The sequence below is a fragment of the Chanodichthys erythropterus genome, chromosome 23 (assembly GCF_024489055.1).
Source record: "Chanodichthys erythropterus isolate Z2021 chromosome 23, ASM2448905v1, whole genome shotgun sequence".
Lineage (NCBI taxonomy): Eukaryota > Metazoa > Chordata > Actinopteri > Cypriniformes > Xenocyprididae > Chanodichthys > Chanodichthys erythropterus.
In genome coordinates this window covers 23,117,950-23,137,551 of record NC_090243.1, presented here as the reverse complement: position 1 = coordinate 23,137,551, position 19,602 = coordinate 23,117,950, and the positions used below count along the sequence as shown (strand labels likewise).

At 42.9% G+C, this 19,602-nt stretch overlaps 1 protein-coding gene across 2 annotated transcripts in view; it reads right to left on the bottom strand.

The window, feature by feature from the left end:
• Nucleotides 1-10,299: 10,299 nt before the first annotated feature.
• The window catches only part of cdh19 (cadherin 19, type 2), a 43,286-nt gene continuing 33,983 nt past the window's right edge, over nt 10,300-19,602 (bottom strand). For both annotated transcript variants that reach the window (XM_067378037.1, XM_067378038.1), the window contains one exon: nt 10,300-11,233. In XM_067378037.1, the coding sequence (XP_067234138.1) occupies nt 10,752-11,233 (482 nt within the window). In that variant the 3' untranslated portion in view covers nt 10,300-10,751. The remainder of the gene's footprint in view (nt 11,234-19,602) is intronic.

The window sequence follows — 19,602 nt, the reverse complement described above, 5'->3', positions numbered from 1 at the left end:
TAGAGTATTGTTGTTCCTTAATTGCTCTTCATGTTTCAGAGCTTCAGGTCTTTAGGGAGATTCAATTTTCTGAATGATCAATTGCCAAAAGAGATATGTTAATGTCGAGCAAGACCTGAGGGAGAGTTTGTCATCTCAGTGGACAGAAATACAGACGTCTAGGGATTCACCGCATAAATAGATTCTGACACATCAGTCCTCAAATATGTATGCGTGTGTGATTTTAATATAGTCTCAGTGGTAGCATTTATGTCATGCCAGAGAGAGACACAGAAAGAGGGAGCAAATGCAGCTAAACTGAGACTGAAGTCTGGAGACTGAAATCCTTTTTATTCAGCGCAGGGTTTCAAAGATGTGGCCCATGGAGGTCAACATGCAGTCTGCATAATAAATACATTCTTTTTTTTTTTTCTTTTTTTTTACCATTATACTACAAATATTCTATTTTTAGCTCTATCAAGACAATTAAACTTGTGCCATACTAACAAAAGTATTTTTACATTTGTAGATCTAAACTATATAAGATATTAAGCATAATTTAATGAGAACCAAATTTACAGTGTCCAAGTTGACAACAGAAAAAAAAAATCTAATACATATCTGTATGTAACCCTCCTTACAGGTACAGTAATACTTCAGTGATAGACTGCAGTTACACTCAGCCAGTGCTGTTGAAATATGGAAGTTAATTAACAACAAAAAGAAAGTTCTGTCATGAAACGCTAGATGGCGCAGGCTAATAGGTCCTTAACTCAACCTGCATGCAATCACATCATTCTCTATAGGGCACAGCTGATTGGTATCAGTAGCCAATGAGTTTGCGTGCTCAACCTTCAAATACATTGTTAGCATTTGCCTTAGCAGTGCAGAGCACTTTTAGAAACCCTCTACCTTCCCCAGCTTGACCTGTATAGATCTGCTATGGGTAATTCATGTATGTTATATTGTACAGCAGCAGCATGTCTTACTTGCTCACAGCAGTGTGTCGTGTCTGTATTGGCAGTAGCACGTCCTGTACTTGCTCTGCAGCAGTAACAGCATAGCAGATATATTCCACCAAGACCAAATATCAACATTGTCATACCCATTATCATACCAACACGCTGAGATTTGTCATGATATTAATGTATTAATATGAATTGTATTAATTGAACAAAATGCATTGCATTAACAGTGCTTGCATTTTGCATTTACATTTACATTTATGCATTTGGCAGACGCTTTTATCCAAAGCGACTTACATTGCATTATACTATACATTTGTATCTGAGTATGTGCAATCCCTGGGATCGAACCCATGACCTTGGCATTGCTAGTGCCACGCTCTAACCACTGAGCTACAGGAAAGCTATTTTGGTGCTGAAATTCAACATGGATTTATATTTAAGATGTAAATATTTCAATTGGGGAAATCATTTAAAAAAATAACTAATTAATATTCACCTTCCAGAGTTAATTTCCAAAAAATTCAGTTTGTTTAAAAATACCACCTAATCAGCATTGGGAAAGTTTTAAAATGTATTTCACTATAGATTACAAAATATATGCTGTAAAATGTAATCTGTAACTATTTTTGTTAGATTACTCAAAGTTAGTAATATTATCTAAATACATTGAAATACTTCATTTAACAAGAATAAACATTGGAAGAAAATTGACCAGTGTTGCTTATCAAGCAAGTTAGTCTCACGTAGCCAGAGCTTCAGACTGACAGCAGAAGGTCTGGAATCTATCGCAGCTTTCATTGGCCAAGGACCGCCCAAGGGGATGTTTGAATGACATGTATCGCAACCAGTCACAGTTCATTTTGTACCGCGTCATGTTTAGAGACGTGAAAATGTAAAATCGACGTCGCTACAATGACAGACCGGCGTGTAATCTAATAAATTATTCATTCAAGAATGTTATGCAAGTTTATTGCAACAATGGAGCTGCAGACTTCACATACTTTTGAAAATCCAGTGTTTAGTTGATCTTGTAAATGCTCATTGTCACAGTTGTAAAATCACAGTGGCTTTCTTCTTGCATGAGGGGCTTTGGTGTCACAGCATTTGTTTCCAGGCGGACCGTTAAAGAGAGTGACACACACATCTCCCAGACATCATGTAGAATTCAAGCAACCAGATGATGACTTCAAAAATCCAGTAAAGTGTACCTCAAACACCATTGCTTCCTCTTTATGTAAATCTCATTTGTTTAAAAGACCTCTGAAGAACAGGCAAATCTCAACTGTGATGCAACATTTGGGATCATTAATATGCACACCCCCAACTTTTGCATATGCCAGCCCATTGTTCAAGGCAACACAGGTTAACAAGACCTCGCAATGATGTGTGGTGAATGAGAGACTTTTATAGTCCGGTTAATGTTTTGCAGCTGGGTGTGGTGATTAGTGATTAGTGTGGAGTGTGTGCAGGTGACTGGCAGGGAGGATTATGGGAATTGGAGTCCGGGAAGTGACAGGAATCGTGACAAAGGTAGTTGTGTGTTCATTAGTCATGTTTAATTAATCAAAGCATTTCAATCTTCTGTTTATTCAGCTACAGCAAAATGATGCATGTTGTCTTCTTCTGCTGCAGGGCATATTTTGAGTTTTTGCGCAAGTGCGCCCTCTGGCTTTCAGATGGAGAAGCATTTACTACTGATCACAGAGCCGTACAGCTCTGACAAGCCACGCATTAAATAATCACAGCCTTTGCCATATTGTGTGCGATTTTATCATGATAAATCTTGCAGCCCTAATTTATTGTGATATTTGTAAATTGTCTTTCTATATGTTTTGTTAGCCCCAAAATTACATTACATAGTTAAACCATACATATTTTGGTCCAGTGTCCCGTCATCGCTGGCAGTGAAGTATGTCAAAACCCAACAGAAATCATAAAACTTTAAAATAACACACAAACATCAACTGTCAGCATCAACTGTGAGCTTGTGCTCCACTCACATGTTCTTACACACACACACACACACACACACACACACACACACACACACACACACACACACACACACACACACACACACACACACACACACACAGAGCCTTCATCGTACATTATTATCACTTTAAAATTATATTTGTGTAAGACCAACCTATACCTTTTTCTTTACAACAAAACACTTTGCAGGTCGATCAAGTCGATCAACTAGATAGACTACTCAGATGAAAACCTCTTCAGTGCTCAATTATAGTAATGCAGCATTTTTTTGGCCGTAATGGTAATGGTGTTGTAACAGGAGAAAAAGTAATTTGTTTGATTACTCGTTACTGAAGAAAGTAACGCCTTTTATTTATAACGCCATTATTCCCATCACTGGCCATATCCATGAGACGCTCAGCCAAAATGTTGTGCTTTTGTATATGCTCCAGAAAGAGTGTCACAAAAATGAACCGAAACTCAAAAACAAATATTCTCTGATTATGTAGTCCATTTTAAAACCAACTTGAGGTACAATGTTTCCCGTCTGAGCTCATTGTCTGTTATATCTGTAATGTGGGTGCACACACATGCAGATCGGGCTTTTCATATGGTGATCTGTGCGAGGCACGCAAACATATAAATCCAACCCATCACCTCAATAAATCGGCGCATCAATCTTCATCAGATTAATCTACTTTTCATAGAAATAATAAAAATATAAAAATAATGTTATTCTCAGTTACTGCTTTTTTTCTTTTTCTTTTTGGGTAAAAACATGGTTAAAGAGGCCTTGCTGACCTGTTGCTGTAATATTTCTTATTTAGCCATCCTATATGCCATAATGCCGGTCTTGCTTCATCAGAGCTCTTAATTCCTCCCTGATTTCCTGGAGCCCTACTATATATTTCTTCTCAGACTGAAGCAGTTTCTCACTGCAGTTACAATGTACCCTGTTTCTTAACAATTGGTGTTCTGGAATATGTAGGGAACAGCACATTCTAGGGCCCAGTTTTATGGTAGGCACCTCTCTGACTGCAATAGTAGAGAAAGGTTTCGATTGGATCTTGGTGGAATAGCACAAACAAATATCCAACACGATCAGATAAGGATGCTAGGACAACTGATAGACACCTCAAGTGTAGGAAGGAAAGGACTTCTCATTGGTCCATTCAAATATTTCATCCAGTTGTTGTGTTTAGGTGCAGGTCCACCATCTGATCTGGAAATGTAACCTTGGGATAAACAAATTGACTAATATTAGCATGGATGCAATTCTTCTTACGTTGTAACAAGTATATCGGGTGTTATGGGAAGTGTTCCTGGATTTTAGTTTTTTGTTGTTGTTGTTTTTTTGCAGTTCATGCAGCATAACAATCCTTTTATCAGATTTGAATTATAGAAATGTTATATGTTATGTGTATGCCAGGTTAAAGAGATGTGTTTTTAGCCTAGATTTAAACTGACAGAATGTGTCTGCTTCCTAAACAAGGCTAGGAAGACTATTCCAGAGTTTGTGTGCAAAATAGTAAAAAGGAAAATAATCTATTTTTGTTCTAAATGATTGCAGAATCATCATTGTATGGATCAAGGGTAATGGTTTATATATATTGATATAATGGTTTATTATATATTGTTTTTGTTTTTGTTTTGCTTTTTCATCTGCAAAAAGAGCCAAAACAAACACACTGATGGCCCCGGACTTCAACGTGATCTTGGACATTTATGAAAATGGAATAGTGTTTTGAAGAAGAAATAATGTCATACCGGTTTAGATCGACATGAGAGTAAGTGCATGTTGACAGAAATTTATTTTTTGGGTGAACTATCTAACATTTAAATTCTATCCAAATTGAATTTAATAATACATTTGGATAATGATAAGTTGTGGTTGAGTTTTTGCCTTTTTCTGGTGGATTACTTTAGCCAGTAATTTATTTATGGCAACATTGAACTGAAATTTAAAAGGAAAGACTGAATGTGATCCAGAGGTCATGTTCATAATGTGATGTTCAATAATCTATTATTATCCATCATTTTAATTTTCATATTTTAATGATAATAAGACTTTTTTCATATATTATGCATTATATATTATGCATTATATATTATCATATATTAGGCTATGTTATGCCTTTATGTAAGAACAGCTGAACAGAGACCATGTGTCACTTTTCATGTTAAACAAGCAGATGAATTAACCCCCCTAAACTCAACTAAACTCAATCAATGCTCTGTATCTGAATGAATTCAAATCTTCCTCCTTGTCCACATCGACTTAAACTGGATGCTCACCTCTGTGTAATCAAATGCATCAATGGAAACTAATGCAGAGGCAATTGTCATTATATTTTGCATCTTTGCCACGGACAGACGACTTCTCGCGGCAGCTTTAATTTTGTCCTGGAGGTTAAACCCGCTCTGCTGCCACACTGGAGTGCACTCGCCTATAACTGGACGGGGGAGGGAATTACAGTTACTTGACGTTATAGTTACAAGTTACAAGTGTAATCAATTAGAATGACAGACAGCCTTCAGATTTTTCTATCACTGCTAAAAAAATAGTCAAGGACAGGAAAATATTCATTTAATGCAGCTTCTAATGAGATCTGAACTTGAAACACATAGAGCACTGAAAAATATTTCAAAAACACTGTAATGATACAGGGTGAGCTTAAACTTGTGGTGCTTAAATATATATTTCATGATAATGTTGCTTTATGTATGAACCCACGCACACAGTGCTGTCAGCATCATTAGGGCAGGACTCATTTTGGGAAACAGAGAGAGCAATAGAGCAGAACTGTTGCATGTAAGTGCTGTCTGTGTCAACATAATAAACAAATGCACGCATGCCACCCACATGCTGCAACCCAGGCATGTCTAATGATGACAAACACATAACAAACTGTAAACTGAACTTAATTATACGCATCACAACTCATACCCCACCACTTTTAATTAATGGTTGGTCTTAATTTTAGCATTTCATCTGAATACCAACATTTTATTATGTTTAACAGAAAAGTTTTGTTACATTTTTTGAAGGTGTCCTTGTTACAGTGTAATTATACATTTAGAAACTGAGTAATATTAAGTAACTACATGTACTTAATATAGGGTTAGTATTAGGGTGTGATTTAGGGTTAGATGCATGTAATCATGCATAATTAATTGGAATTACTATAGTAACTACATGTAAAATGTGAAACAAGTATCTCTAAACTTTTAGTTACCAAAAGTTTTTGTATCTATTTGTGGCATGATGTTACTAGTGTTATTATTATTTGGGTAACACTTTCTATGAAGCCTCTATTTATAATGAATTATAAGTGTATTCTTAATGCGTTATAATACATGCATAATGCCTTTTAAACAGCCTTATAATATGTTATCTTCTTATAAATAATCATAACAACAGGTACAATACATTATAATATTGCTTACCTATTTGTGGTTATAACTTTTAAGAGTACAGTGCATTATAACACCAGATGAAGCCTGCATTTATATTCTTAAATGCATTATAATACATGCATAATGCCTTATAAACAACCTTGTAATGTGTTGTAACATGAATAATCGTAACAACTGTAATAATACTTACCTATTTTGTGGTTATAACTATTAAGATTATGGTGATTTATAACACACAATGAACATAATTTTATCCACTTAAGGTGTAATTAATCATATATCCCATAGTTTCATATCTTTTACTTTCCCAAGATTCACATGTTGACATTGCTTAAGATCTGCTCAGTAATACTACATCTTACGAAGACAGTAAACTGCGTAAAGTAAAGTGACAAAAACAAAGTGTTTGTTTAAACATCTAAAAAGCTAATAATATTATTATTTAATATAAATACATAATATTTATAAGTGGTCTTTGTCTACTTTAAGTAAAGTAACAAAAGTTAAGTCTTCTTTTAAACATTAGATATTATAAATGCGGGCTTCATCTGGTGTTATAATGCATTGTACTCTTAAAAGTTATAACCACAAATAGGTAATGCATTGTACCTGTTGTTATAATTATTTATAAGATGATACAACATATTATAATGTTGTTTATAAGGCATTATGCATGTATTATAACATATTAAGAATACCCTTATAATGTATTATAAATACAGGCTTCATAGAAAGTGTTACCATCATTTTTTTTATTTAGTACTTGTTGTAATTCATCAAGTTATTATTCAATAATTCCATGAGCTAGATGTATATTTTAGACATCTTTCTCTATTCATTAAAACCTATAGGCTAGTTGAGTGAATCATTCAACTACACAATGTGGCTATTTTGACAATTATTCAATTGAAACATGAATTATTAAATTCTACAATTATATTATACATAGTTATCCTCTGTAGATGCTGAAGTCTATCCCAGTGCCCCAGGCCGAGGTGAGGAACACCCTAGATTGATGGCCAGTCCATCACATGGCTCACGCACAGACACACATATCCACTCACACTGACAGCCAATATATATTGTGCCCTCTTCACCTATACTAAATGTCTTTAGATTGTGAGGGAAACCGGAGCACCCAGATGCCACACAGTTTCCACCATCACAAACCGGGTGCTAGTTCAGAGCTAGTGCTAGTGCCAGTTCAGAGTTGGTTCAAGTGACGAGCCTTTTAAGAACCAGTTTGCCTTTCCATGGGCCCCAGTCTCCTGAGTTTTCTGCCGACGAGCAGCCCAAGGCGCCAGTCATTAATAAGGAGGACTGGTTAATAGACTTTTGGGCTGAACCAGCTCCCAGTCCCCTCGACCTTGCTCCATGTTTCTACGAGTCCGCTCCAGCCCTTGCCGAGCCCGCTCCCGCCCTGGCTGCCAAAGAGTCCGCCCCGGCTGCCCACGAGTCTGCTGAGTCAGCCGACCAGCCAGCTCCAGCAGTCCACAAACCCACTCCACGAGACTCCTGACCCGCCATGGTTGCCTACTGTTCCTGACCTGTAGGTCTCCAGGGCACCCCACCCCTCCCCAGTTGTTACATCTGAGTTACATCATGCGTTCCCGGACTCCAGTTCACAGCATCCTCCTGTTCTACACACCTGTCTGCACTTCCCTCATCATAATACGTCTTAATACTGATCCAAATAATTAGTAATTCCTTCTGAAGGATTTGATAATACTTCAGTCATTACTAGTGAGCTTCACTTTAGAATTAATTATACATTATGCATCATGCATGTTAGTTATGAACCTGTATATAGTAGCTCTTAGTAGTTCTCTGGGAGGTATGAAAAAAAAAACAGTACTTACTGATTAGCTAATAGTGAACTACTACCTTCAACTGGGCACTGTTACTTACTAATTCATTAATCAGAGTTGTTAGTTAATAGTAGTTACTAGAGTGTTAATAATAGAGTGTTAATAACGCATTACTCATTTGTTCCTGTGTAGTTATTCATTAATGAAGGATCAGTATTCTAAAGTGTTACCCAAACTGCTTTTAAGATTTATTTTAATTTGGAATGCTGGGTGTGATACACAGAGACAAATCAGCAAAAATAGTTCAGAAATGAACTGACTCCACTGCACTCATAGCTCACCATGCCAAGAGAGGGTCCATCATCATCATCATCATCATCCTCCTCCTCATTATCAGTGTTGAACTAACAGCATGCTCTGTATGTTATGTCTGATGTGTATGAATTTTTGAAGTGATTAAGAAATTGGATGCTGTAATTTTCAAGGAACATAATTTTAGGCATTCAATCTGTCAAAAGTGAGTTATGGGTTTCCTCAACATACCATTCGCTGCATTTTTTTATTTATTTATTTTTTTTTACATTTGATGATATTTAATCTTTATTTAAAGAATAAAGTTCTTGTTTAGTAGTGGAAGATTACCAGGTGGATTATATTCTGCTCCATTTTTGTTCTCTGTATGCATTTATTACAAGAGTTAGGTAAGTTTTGATGTTAGTATTTTCTGTAAGGGCATAAAATGTTGTTGTCACATGGACCTGATGTGGGTAACAACATTTTGTCAGTGTGTCCAGCTTGTTTTAAGTTAGCTAACAAAAGAGTTAGTGACATTTGCACTGATAAGACAATCACCTGTTACCATGGAGATACTGGTGCACCTCAAGCCATCAGATTGGTTCGTGCAGCATAGCGGAGCCAAAACACAACTCACATAATTACCACAACAAGGTTTCTCTGCAAGTTTTATGCTTCAACTACTACAAGGCCAATAGTTAGATTTAAGAGGGCTAATAGCGTAACTTTAAATAAAATCAAGTCTACTCATTCCTGTTAAAATAGCAGGTTTTTGAGATGAAAATAAAAATAAAATCCAAGATAAATCATGTCATATTATTTTCCAAATTTAATGCAACAATGCCCTGGAGTCCGTGGAGGCACCAGCACAATCATTTGCATTTTTTTCCTGAGGAAAGAAATTAAAATATTCTGACAAGACCCCTGATATAGTCGATATAAGAATTTCTTTTTCATTCTTCGCTTACGTGTAAAAAGCCTAACAGCAGTTCAGAAAGTATCTGATCGCACAGGATATGTTTGCACCAGCTCTGCAATTCAGCATTCCAGTCACATCAGGTTTATTTATACAACACTTTATACCATAGATTGCTTTAAAAGAAGCAGATTTACAGTATTAAACATGAAAAATAACAGTGTCAGTGTCTCTTTTAGTTAAAATTACAATCGTCAATTCTACATCAATTCTACATCAATTTCTATTATAAAGCTGATCTCCAGTTTGTTCATGTTTTTTACGTACGGATGTCTGCCCTTTGAACAGAGGTCTACTTTATAATTGTAAATGTCCCCATCACCTTGATAAACAAAGTATCAAGCTTCATCAGGTTCATCAAATGTTCATTGTTTTTGGAAGAAGACATGCTGTGAGAAATAAGAATTTTCTTTGGAAGAAGAATGAGATCCATTGTAACTTGATCCAGTAGAGTATAGATTTCTGTCTAGTAACTAATTTCTTACTTACATTAGTTAATGTATTATTTTTATACGAATGTAATAATTTTACTGCTTTTCCCCAACTATATTGCCAGACTTAAATGTGTTAAATTGAGGGAAATATCGAAATATGAAACATATAGGCAGAAATAGGTACATTTTTATTTAAATGTCAAATGAAATGAGGATGAAATTTTATGCTCTATGATATAACAAAAATTATATATATATATATATATATATATATATATATATATATATATATATATATATATATATATATATATATATATATATATATATATATATATATTACAATATTAAAAATAATATTAATGTCTACACCGTAACGTGAACGTTATAGTCAAGAATGTTTAGACCAATGTTTAGTGTATAATACTTTACACTAATATCTGCTCAGATTTAGATGTTTATATTGTGCTAAACAACATTAATTTAGCTTTTAAAACATAATATAAAAATTTGGTTCATATACTGTGTGATAATTCATACATAAGCATACGTGCATGTATGATGCATGTTGTGGAACGACATTCCTGTCCGAAAATAATTAAATCCAAACTATATTCATAAACCTAACCCTATCCACACCCATAGGTTATCCCTAAAATCAGAGGTAAATGATGTACACATGAGTATTGGTGGGATATAATTCCATCATACCAATTTTATAGTCTCTGCAATATACATTCTCTGATGCCCAAAGAGTGTCAGAAGTAGTAATAGTAGAAGAAGAAGAACAGGATTCAAGATCCTTCTTTGTTTTGAACCCCTAAAATTTCAGTTCAGTAACTTCAAGATAGAGTAGGTATGATCATAAAAGCCACAGTGAGAATCAATTTTTCTCATGAGGTCAGAATAAAATCTCGTCATCTGTTGCTCCCAGCCATGGTGAGAGCCGCAAGAGATGAGGCCCCGCATCACGAGTTTGACTCAGGCAAGGGTCAAATGTGACAGACTCCAGTGAGCTCAGTGAGCCTGTGATTGACCCCGTCCCCTCAAAGGCATATGTGTGCAGAGAGTCAAAGGGTGGGACATAAGGGTCTTCATCTGCCTCAGCCAGCCGATCAATAATAAACTGTTGAAAGACCCCATCTTCTGGTCCAATGAGGTGAGAGTGACGTAGAGACATGCGGATACTGGTGGTGACTTCTTCCCGACAGAGCTTGCGCTCTCGCCGACGCGGATGCCGAAGAGGAACTGTTTGGCTGGACTCTGGGACTGTAAAACTCAAGATTTTCTCAGAGAACTCCTCTGTTTCCAGCTCTTGTGTTGCCATTTTCTCCTGCTGTAATGTCTTGTATTTTCGCACAGCTAGCATTAATGTGGACAGCACTGCAGGGCAAGCCAGAAAGAGAAATGTTTTTACTACACTTTTAAAATGAAGACTTTTTAAACTGGATATAATCAAGAAAATCTTACCAGGTTTAGGTCCAAGACTTTATTAAAAACATTAAAAACTGTATTAAAGCCACAATGTGCATGATTTTTGGATTACAATTACGGATGTCCTGAGCTGATCTCAAGGATCGGGATCGGGGCAGATTAAGCATTTTTTAACTGATCGATTGATATTGAACTGATCGGATATCCTAAACCCGAACCTTTATATTACATCAGCTGTCAGTATCTGTGTTGTGCAGTAGGTGGCAGTACGCACCTTCAAGTGGGAACCAGAAACCGCCAATAAAAGGAAAAGAAGAAGCTCAAATGTGCGTGCGTGATCCACGAGAACCACTGCGATCTTTTCTAGCACGTAACACACGTTCAAGCTTCTATGTTTAGCATATTTGATTCACCCTTTTGTAAGGAATCACTCAAGAGTAATTTATTTGCTATTTATTTTTAAATGCCATCAGACTATCTGAGACGTTATTGCCATAACGCTTTGCCGTGGGTTGTGTCTTGCTTTGGACTTGACTGACAGGCTGGCAATCTGACACTGCGAGGGTTGTGCTTTCTTTCCTTAAATCCACTTTTTTCCCTTTATGTTGCAATTATTCTGCTTATTGTACATATAAAAAACGTCTCGGTTACGTATGTAACCCTCGTTCCCTGAAGGAGGGAACGGAGACGTACGTCAGTAGTGACCGACGAATTGGGATATCGCTTAGAGAGCCCTATCATCTTCGTGTAAACTAAAACAAGCCAATGGAATTGGCGTGCGATATTTGCATAATGCGCACCGCCCCCGTCAGGTGTATATAAATAGGAAGCAGATACACCGAGAGAGTCTACTGCTGTCTAACCACTACCCACTAAGTAAACTAGACACACTGGGGAAGCGAACCCGTAAGGGACGCTGCGGAGACCACTACCTACCCAATGGGGGAGGAGTTTACGTGGGAAATACACACATGGACTGGCCCGGGGGGCAGTACGCATATGGAGTCCCTGGGATGGCTCCACCTGGTAGGGGGAGACTCATCTGACAGGTGACAGCAGAGCTGGCTCTGCTAAGGGAAAGACACGGACTCGGCCCGTAGGGAGTTTTAAACCGTGGAAAATACACATATGGGACCGCTCACGTAGAGGGGTCACGACATATGGGCCCCAGCCAACAGACAGCGTCAGCGACGGATGTAGGCCTGGCATCAGACACTCCGCAATGCCCGAGCCGAAGGGGGAGGCGGAGGAACTCGACAGGGTTCGCCAAGCGGGGAACACGACTGGAGTGAAAGTATGCACGTATCCGGCCAGTGGTGGGAATGGCATTGCAAGCCGACACTTAGAGTGGGTACAACACATCTACCGACTAGTGGATGCGAGTACACGTGAGGATACCGCCTCTACACGTAGGCTATAAAACCTAGCGAACGTGTTTGGTGTCGCCCAGCCCGCAGCTCTACAGATATCTGTCAGCGAGGCGCCATGAGCCAGCGCCCAGGAAGAGGCCACCCCTCTGGTGGAGTGGGCTCTCAACCCGAGCGGGCAAGGCACGCCCTGGGATTCGTACGCCAAGGCGATGGCATCCACTATCCAGTGGGCCATCCTCTGCTTGGAGACAGCCTTTCCCTTCTGCTGGCCTCCGTAACAGATGAAGAGCTGATCTGAGGTCCTGAAGCTTCGCGTTCTGTCCACGTAAACGCGCAGAGCGCGGACGGGACAGAGCAAAGCTAGGGCTGGGTCTGCCTCCTCCGAGGGCAGCGCTTGCAGGTTCACTACCTGATCTCTGAAGGGAGTGGTAGGAACCTTGGGCACGTATCCAGGCCGGGGTCTCAGGATGACGTGAGAATCACCGGGCCCGAATTCTAGGCACGTTTCGTCGACCGAAAATGCATGCAGATCCCCTACCCTCTTCAGGGAAGCCAATGCAACCAGAAGAACCGTCTTAAGAGACATTAGTTTCAGGTCGACTGATTGCAAAGGTTCGAAGGGATGACCCCGGAGAGCTGTGAGAACCAGGGTCAAATCCCAAGAGGGTACGGAGGAAGGGCGAGGAGGATTCAGTCTCCTGGCCCCCCTCAGGAATCTGACGATCAGATCGTGTTTCCCCAGGGACTTACCCTCAACTGCATGGTGATGTGCGGCGATAGCGGCAACATACACCTTGAGGGTGGAGGGAGACAGCCTTCGCTCCAACCCATCTTGCAGAAAGGAAAGCACGGATCCGACCGAACATGATCGGGGGTCCTCTCGGCAAGAGGCGCACCATTCGACGAACAGGTTCCACTTCAACGCATAGAGATTCCTAGTGGAAGGAGCTCTAGCGGAAGTGATGGTGTCTACGACCGCTTGCGGGAGATCACTCAGAACCTCCGCATCCCGTCCAGGGACCACACGTGGAGGTTCCACAGATCGGGACGCGGGTGCCACAGGGTGCCCCATCTCTGAGTCAGGGGGACCTTCCTCAGAGGAATCGGCCAGGGAGGTGCTGTCGCGAGGAGAATGAGGTCTGAGAACCAGGTCCGAGTGGGCCAGTACGGAGCCACTAACAGAACCTGCTCCCCGTCCTCCCTGACCTTGCACATGAGCTGTGCGAGAAGGCTCACTGGGGGAAACGCATGTTTGCGCAGACCCGGGGGCCAGCTGTGTGCCAGGGCATCCGTGCCGAGCGTGCCGCCGGTCAGGGAATAAAACCACTGGCGGAGGGCAGTTTCCGGGGAGGCAAACAGGACTACCTGGGCCTCGCCGAAACGCTGCCAAATCAGCTGGACCGCCTGGGGGTGGAGCCGCCACTCGCCCGCAAGTAGATGCTGCTGTGGCAGCTCGTCGGCTGCACGGTTGAGCACACCTGAGACACGAGTGGCCCGAAGGGACCTCAGAACCTTCTGACTCCACAACAAGAGATGGCGGGCGAGTTGCGACATGCGACGGAAGCGTAGACCACCTTGACGGCTGGTGTACGCAACGGCCGCAGTGCTTAGTGAGTGGACTAGAACGTGCTTGCCTGACAACAGCTTCTTGAAGCCGGCCAGCGCAAGACGAACCGCTAGCAACTCGAGGCAATTGGTATGCCAATGCAGCTGAGGCCCCGTCCAAAGACCTGTCACTGCATGCCCGTTGTACGTGGCCCCCCATCCCGTGGCAGAGACATCTATGGAGACCACAGCGTGCCTGGACACTCGTTCGAGGGGTACTCCGGCCCACAGGAACGAAGGGTCCAACCACCGAACAAGGGTGCGACGGCAGCTCAGTGTCACGGGGACACGGAGCGTGCCGCACTGCCACGCCCATCTCGGGACCTGGCCGCGGAGCCAGTGTTGAAGCGGTCTCATATGAAGCAATCCGAGCGGCGTTACCGCGGCTGCAGATGCCATATGCCCCAGGAGCCTCTGAAAATCTTTCAGTGGAGCCGCTGTCCTGCACTTGAGCGAGCTCAGGCAGTTCAACACCGACTGGACGCGCACCTCGGTGAGACGCGCAGTCCGTGCGACCGAGTCTAGCTCGAGACCGAGACAAGAGATCCTCTACCCGGGGGCGAGTTTGCTCTTGTCCCAGTTGACCTGAAGACCCAACCGGCTGGGAGCTACAACCATGTCGGGTAGGACTTTGTACTGACATGCCCGACCCTCGAACGCAGACCGACCTAGGAAGGGTCTGTGTCGAGGCAGAATCGAGACATGAAAGTACGCGTCCTTCAGGTCTATTGCTGCAAACCAATCCTGGGGACGGTCCAATGAAGTAGGGGCTGTAGAACCCCGACTTCATATCGGCTGGAGGGACCGGCTTGATTGTACCCTTCGCTAGGAGGACAGCAATCTCCACCCGGAGAACAGGTGCACTGCCCAACGACACCGGAGTGAAGTGGGCAGCCCTGAAGACCGGGGGACGCCGGGCGAACTGAATCGCATAGCCGAGTCTGATAGTACGAATGAACCAAATGGACAGGCTGGGGAGCGTGATCCACGCTTCCAGACACTGAGCCAGCAGGACCAAAGGCACCACAGACGCACCGGGGGTGGGGCAGCAAGGCAGAGAGGGACCCGACCCGGACGGCTTGGGGGCGGCCCGGAGTGGGGTCAGACTCTGCGAGGCAGCAGTGTGCATGGGAGACAGCGCACGGGACGCGGTCTGCACCATCACACTGCCACCTGCTGGCGAATGGGGAGGGAGCTGTCAGCAGCGAGGCAGAGCCTGGCACACTGACAGACACCCCTTGTTGTGACCTGGAGTTTGAGGAAACTGCTCTTTTTGTGAAAAAGTGGGTACCGCTGGACTCCGGAGAGCCAGCGGCGGTGGACAGACAAACACAAATTCCCCCCGGCCCTCCTCCGGGGGTGGGAGAGATGGTGGAAAACTCTCCCGAAGAGCAAGATCCTTCCCCTCCAGGTTGCCCGTCTCAGTGCCGTGTTTTGCTCTTACGTTTACCACCGGGCTTAGCGGAGACGGGCTGGGCTCCACGCCCGCGACCGGCACCCTGCTGTCTGGCTGGTGTAGGCTGCTGCTTTGCCGTCTTAGCAGGGGCGGAGGACGATGCAGGCGGGCGCCCTCGGCGACGAGCGGGCTGAGGCTGAGCCACGGGCGGCTGGGTGGAGGCAGCAGCGGACCGCCGTGGCATGACGAGACTGATAGCCTCAGCCTGCTTCTGTGCAGCGGAGAACTGATGGGCGAAGCTCTCCACCGCGTCGCCGAATAGGCCGACCGGGGACACGGGGGAATTTAGGAACCTCTGCTTATCGGCATCCCGCATGTCCGCCAGGGTCAGCCAGAGATGCCGTTGCTGGACTACCAAGGTAGACATCGCATGACCAACAGCGCGTGCTGTCACCTTTGTCGCCCGGAGGGCGAGGTTGGTGGCAGCGCGCAGCTCCCCCAGCAGCTGTTGGTCAGGACCTTCCTGGGGCATTTCTGACAGCGCTTTTGCCTGGTAGACCTGCAAAAGCGCCATCGCATGCAGGGCAGAGGCAGCCTGCCCACAGGAACTGTAAGCTTTCTCAGTCAGACCGGCTGAGAATTTACAGGCCTGGGACGGGAGACGCGGCTCACCACGCCAGCCAGCGGCCGTTGGACACAGTTGCATCGCAACAGACCGCTCGACTGGCGGGATCCTCGCGTACCCCCTGGCTGCCCCGCCGTCCAGGGAGGTGAAGGCGGACGCGGGGCCAGGCCTCGAACGAACACTATACGGTGTCTGCCAAGACCTGGTCACCTCGTCGTGCACCTCCGGGATGAAAGGCATTGGGGCGGGATGCTGGGGCTGACCAGCGCCCCCCCCCCAAGTACCAATCATCCAGCCGAGATGGGCCGGGACAGGGTGGAGGGTTCCACTCGAGCCCGACACACAAGGCGGCCCGGGAGAGCACAGCCGAGAGTTCGAGATCCGATTCGGGCAACGGGGCGGCAGCGCATCCGGATCTTCCTCCCCCGAACACTCAAACTCGCCTTCCGACGCAGCGATCGACATCTGATCCTCCGCCGGCGCACCAAAGGTAACGGCTGGACAGTCCGAAGAGGGCCCAGCGGAAACCAACGGCGGCAGGATGGGTTGCGGTGCTGATGAGGGGGCAGGGGCCCGCGGAGCGTTTCCGCTCGACGGGGGAGCCCTGACCGTTATCCTCAGGTCGCCCTCCCTATACAGCGCCGTACCGTCATTCCGGTTCCCGGGGCTGGAAAAAACGGTCGTACGCGGCATAGGAGAGGGGACTCCCGCTTCCTGAGACTTCAGGAAGGAGAGCCTTGACCTCAGCACCGCGATGGTCATGTTCCCGCAATGGGAACATGAACCATCCACAAACGCTGCTTCAGCGTGCTGAACGCCCAAACACGAGATGCAGCGATTGTGCCCATCAGCAGGGACCAGGGAACGACCGCACCCAGTAACGCACAGACGAAATGACATACTGTGAGGGTTCGTCTGTAAAGCTCTTTTAGAAGGGGAAGTCAACTCACTCGTGCTGAAGCACCCAGGGAGCGACGCGATGTGTCAGGTACACCACTCCCTGACACACCGAGGAACCGGCCCAAATCGCTACCTCACACACACTCTTTGTGTTGCTGTGAAAACAGCAGTTTAGAGCTTATAGCTCGGCTCCTCGGACACTCGCGACCTCGCTGCACGTGCCCTCTTCACCAGCACCGAAGCTCGCTTCAGATCCTCTTCTGAGGCAGTGTTTTAGAACAAAAAACACACGAAGAAAAGAGTCTTCTAAATAGGACACCAGTGAATGGCTCCGAAGCGAAAGACAGAGTGCGATTGCATCTGCTTCCTATTTATATACACCTGACGGGGACGGTGCGCATTATGCAAATATCGCACGCCAATTCCATTGGCTTGTTTTAGTTTACACGAAGATGATAGGGCTCTCTAAGCGATATCCCAATTCGTCGGTCACTACTGACGTTCGTCGAACGTGACCGACTGAAAGGGAACAAGAAGTTTATATCAGCAGTCTCATATTCATAATTGTGACCAACCAGCCATGTTTACATCTACCAATGTCTTTATACAGTGTGTGTAAATATACAGTCAGACTATGAATACAGTCAGTCACAGGCGATCCTGTTCTCTGCATCTTTGTTTGCTAACCGCCAAAACAGAAGAAGAGAAGGATTTACATACCAACCCAAAACATGAATTCATAGGGCACACAAGAGCTTGCTAGTAGCCTATATACGGTGAGTTTCGATTAATTTTTGTGAGCTAAATTAAACACACACACACACACACACACACACACATTTTGTGAGCTAAATTAAACACACACACACACACACACATTTTGTGAGCTAAATTAAACACACACACACACACACACACATTTTTGAGCTAAATTAAACACACACACACACATTTTTGAGCTAAATTAAACACACACACACACACACATTTTGTGAGCTAAATTAAACACACACACACACACACACACACACATTTTTGAGCTAAATTAAACACACACACACACACACACACACACATTTTGTGAGCTAAATTAAACACACACACACACACACACATTTTTTTAGCTAAATTAAACACACACACACACACACACACACACACATTTTTTGAGCTAAATTAAACACACACACACACACACATATATATATTGGAATCACTCCAAAGTGATAATGCCATTTTTTTCTTTCTCTTTCTCTCTTTTTTTTTTTTTTTTTTTTTTTTACATTTTTACTCTCTGCACATCCCTACACAATGGACTGATTTTAATAATTTTAATGTACTTGAAGTGTGCACTAAGCACTAAGAAAATACAAGTATGAGATCTGGGCTGGATTTCCTGATAACGTCTCTTAGCGTGCTACGAAGACTCTAAAGGTAGACCTTACCCACAGAGCAAATTACGTCCAGAAGACGTCTTTTTGAGGTCTTGTCTCAGGTTGAAAAGACGTCCACTGAGGGGCCAGAATGAAAGTTTTTATGACGTCTTTTTTTGACGTCTTCTGGACATCCGATATAGACGAACACGCAGAATGAACCAAAGGAGAAAAATCACAATTTTTAAGCCACCATCGTGGAGATGAGTGTTTGCTTTAGTTGGGCTCTTGACCCTTGCATTATTAATATTAGAGTTTGTTTGGGCAGTTAACTGAGTCATAACAGCCAGACAAGTAAAGAGACATGATCAGGTGTTGGTTATGTTTTCACATAATCATTATTTGATCTGAATCACTGAACTCATTTAGAGCTCAATCTCTGAGTTAGATTTACATTATTGATTACAGCAGAACTGTGATTCTACAGCACAAGATCAGCTTTTACAATATGATTTAAATGATTTCAGAAAAGGTATTCATTTTATTCATAGTATTCATTTTAGGCACACACAGACATCAAGAATCAGCCCGTGAATCTCAACAGTGGTGACCATCAAAAAGCATGTTGCAGTGCATTCTGGGAGCCACCAATCAAAATTCCATAGCTCCCATCATGCATTGCTGCATGAATAAATTATGAGCTTAATTGTCTTAGTAATTTCCTTTATTCTCATATTTTATTTTGTTCTGTTTATGCGACTTTTTAGTAGCTTGTTTTCTACACTCTAAAAAATGCTGGGTTAAAAACAACCAAAGTTGGGTTGAAAATGGACAAACCCAGCAATTGGGTTGTTGTAACCCAGCGGTAGGGTTAAATGTTTGCCCAACCTGCTGGGTAGTTTTATTTAACTCAACTATTGTTTAAAAATTACTGTATTGCTTAATTAAAATTAACCCAAAGTATGTTGGAAATGAACATTTATTAATGTTCAATGAATAATTATTAAACAATAAACATTTATTAAATTGCTTATTAATAAATTTATATT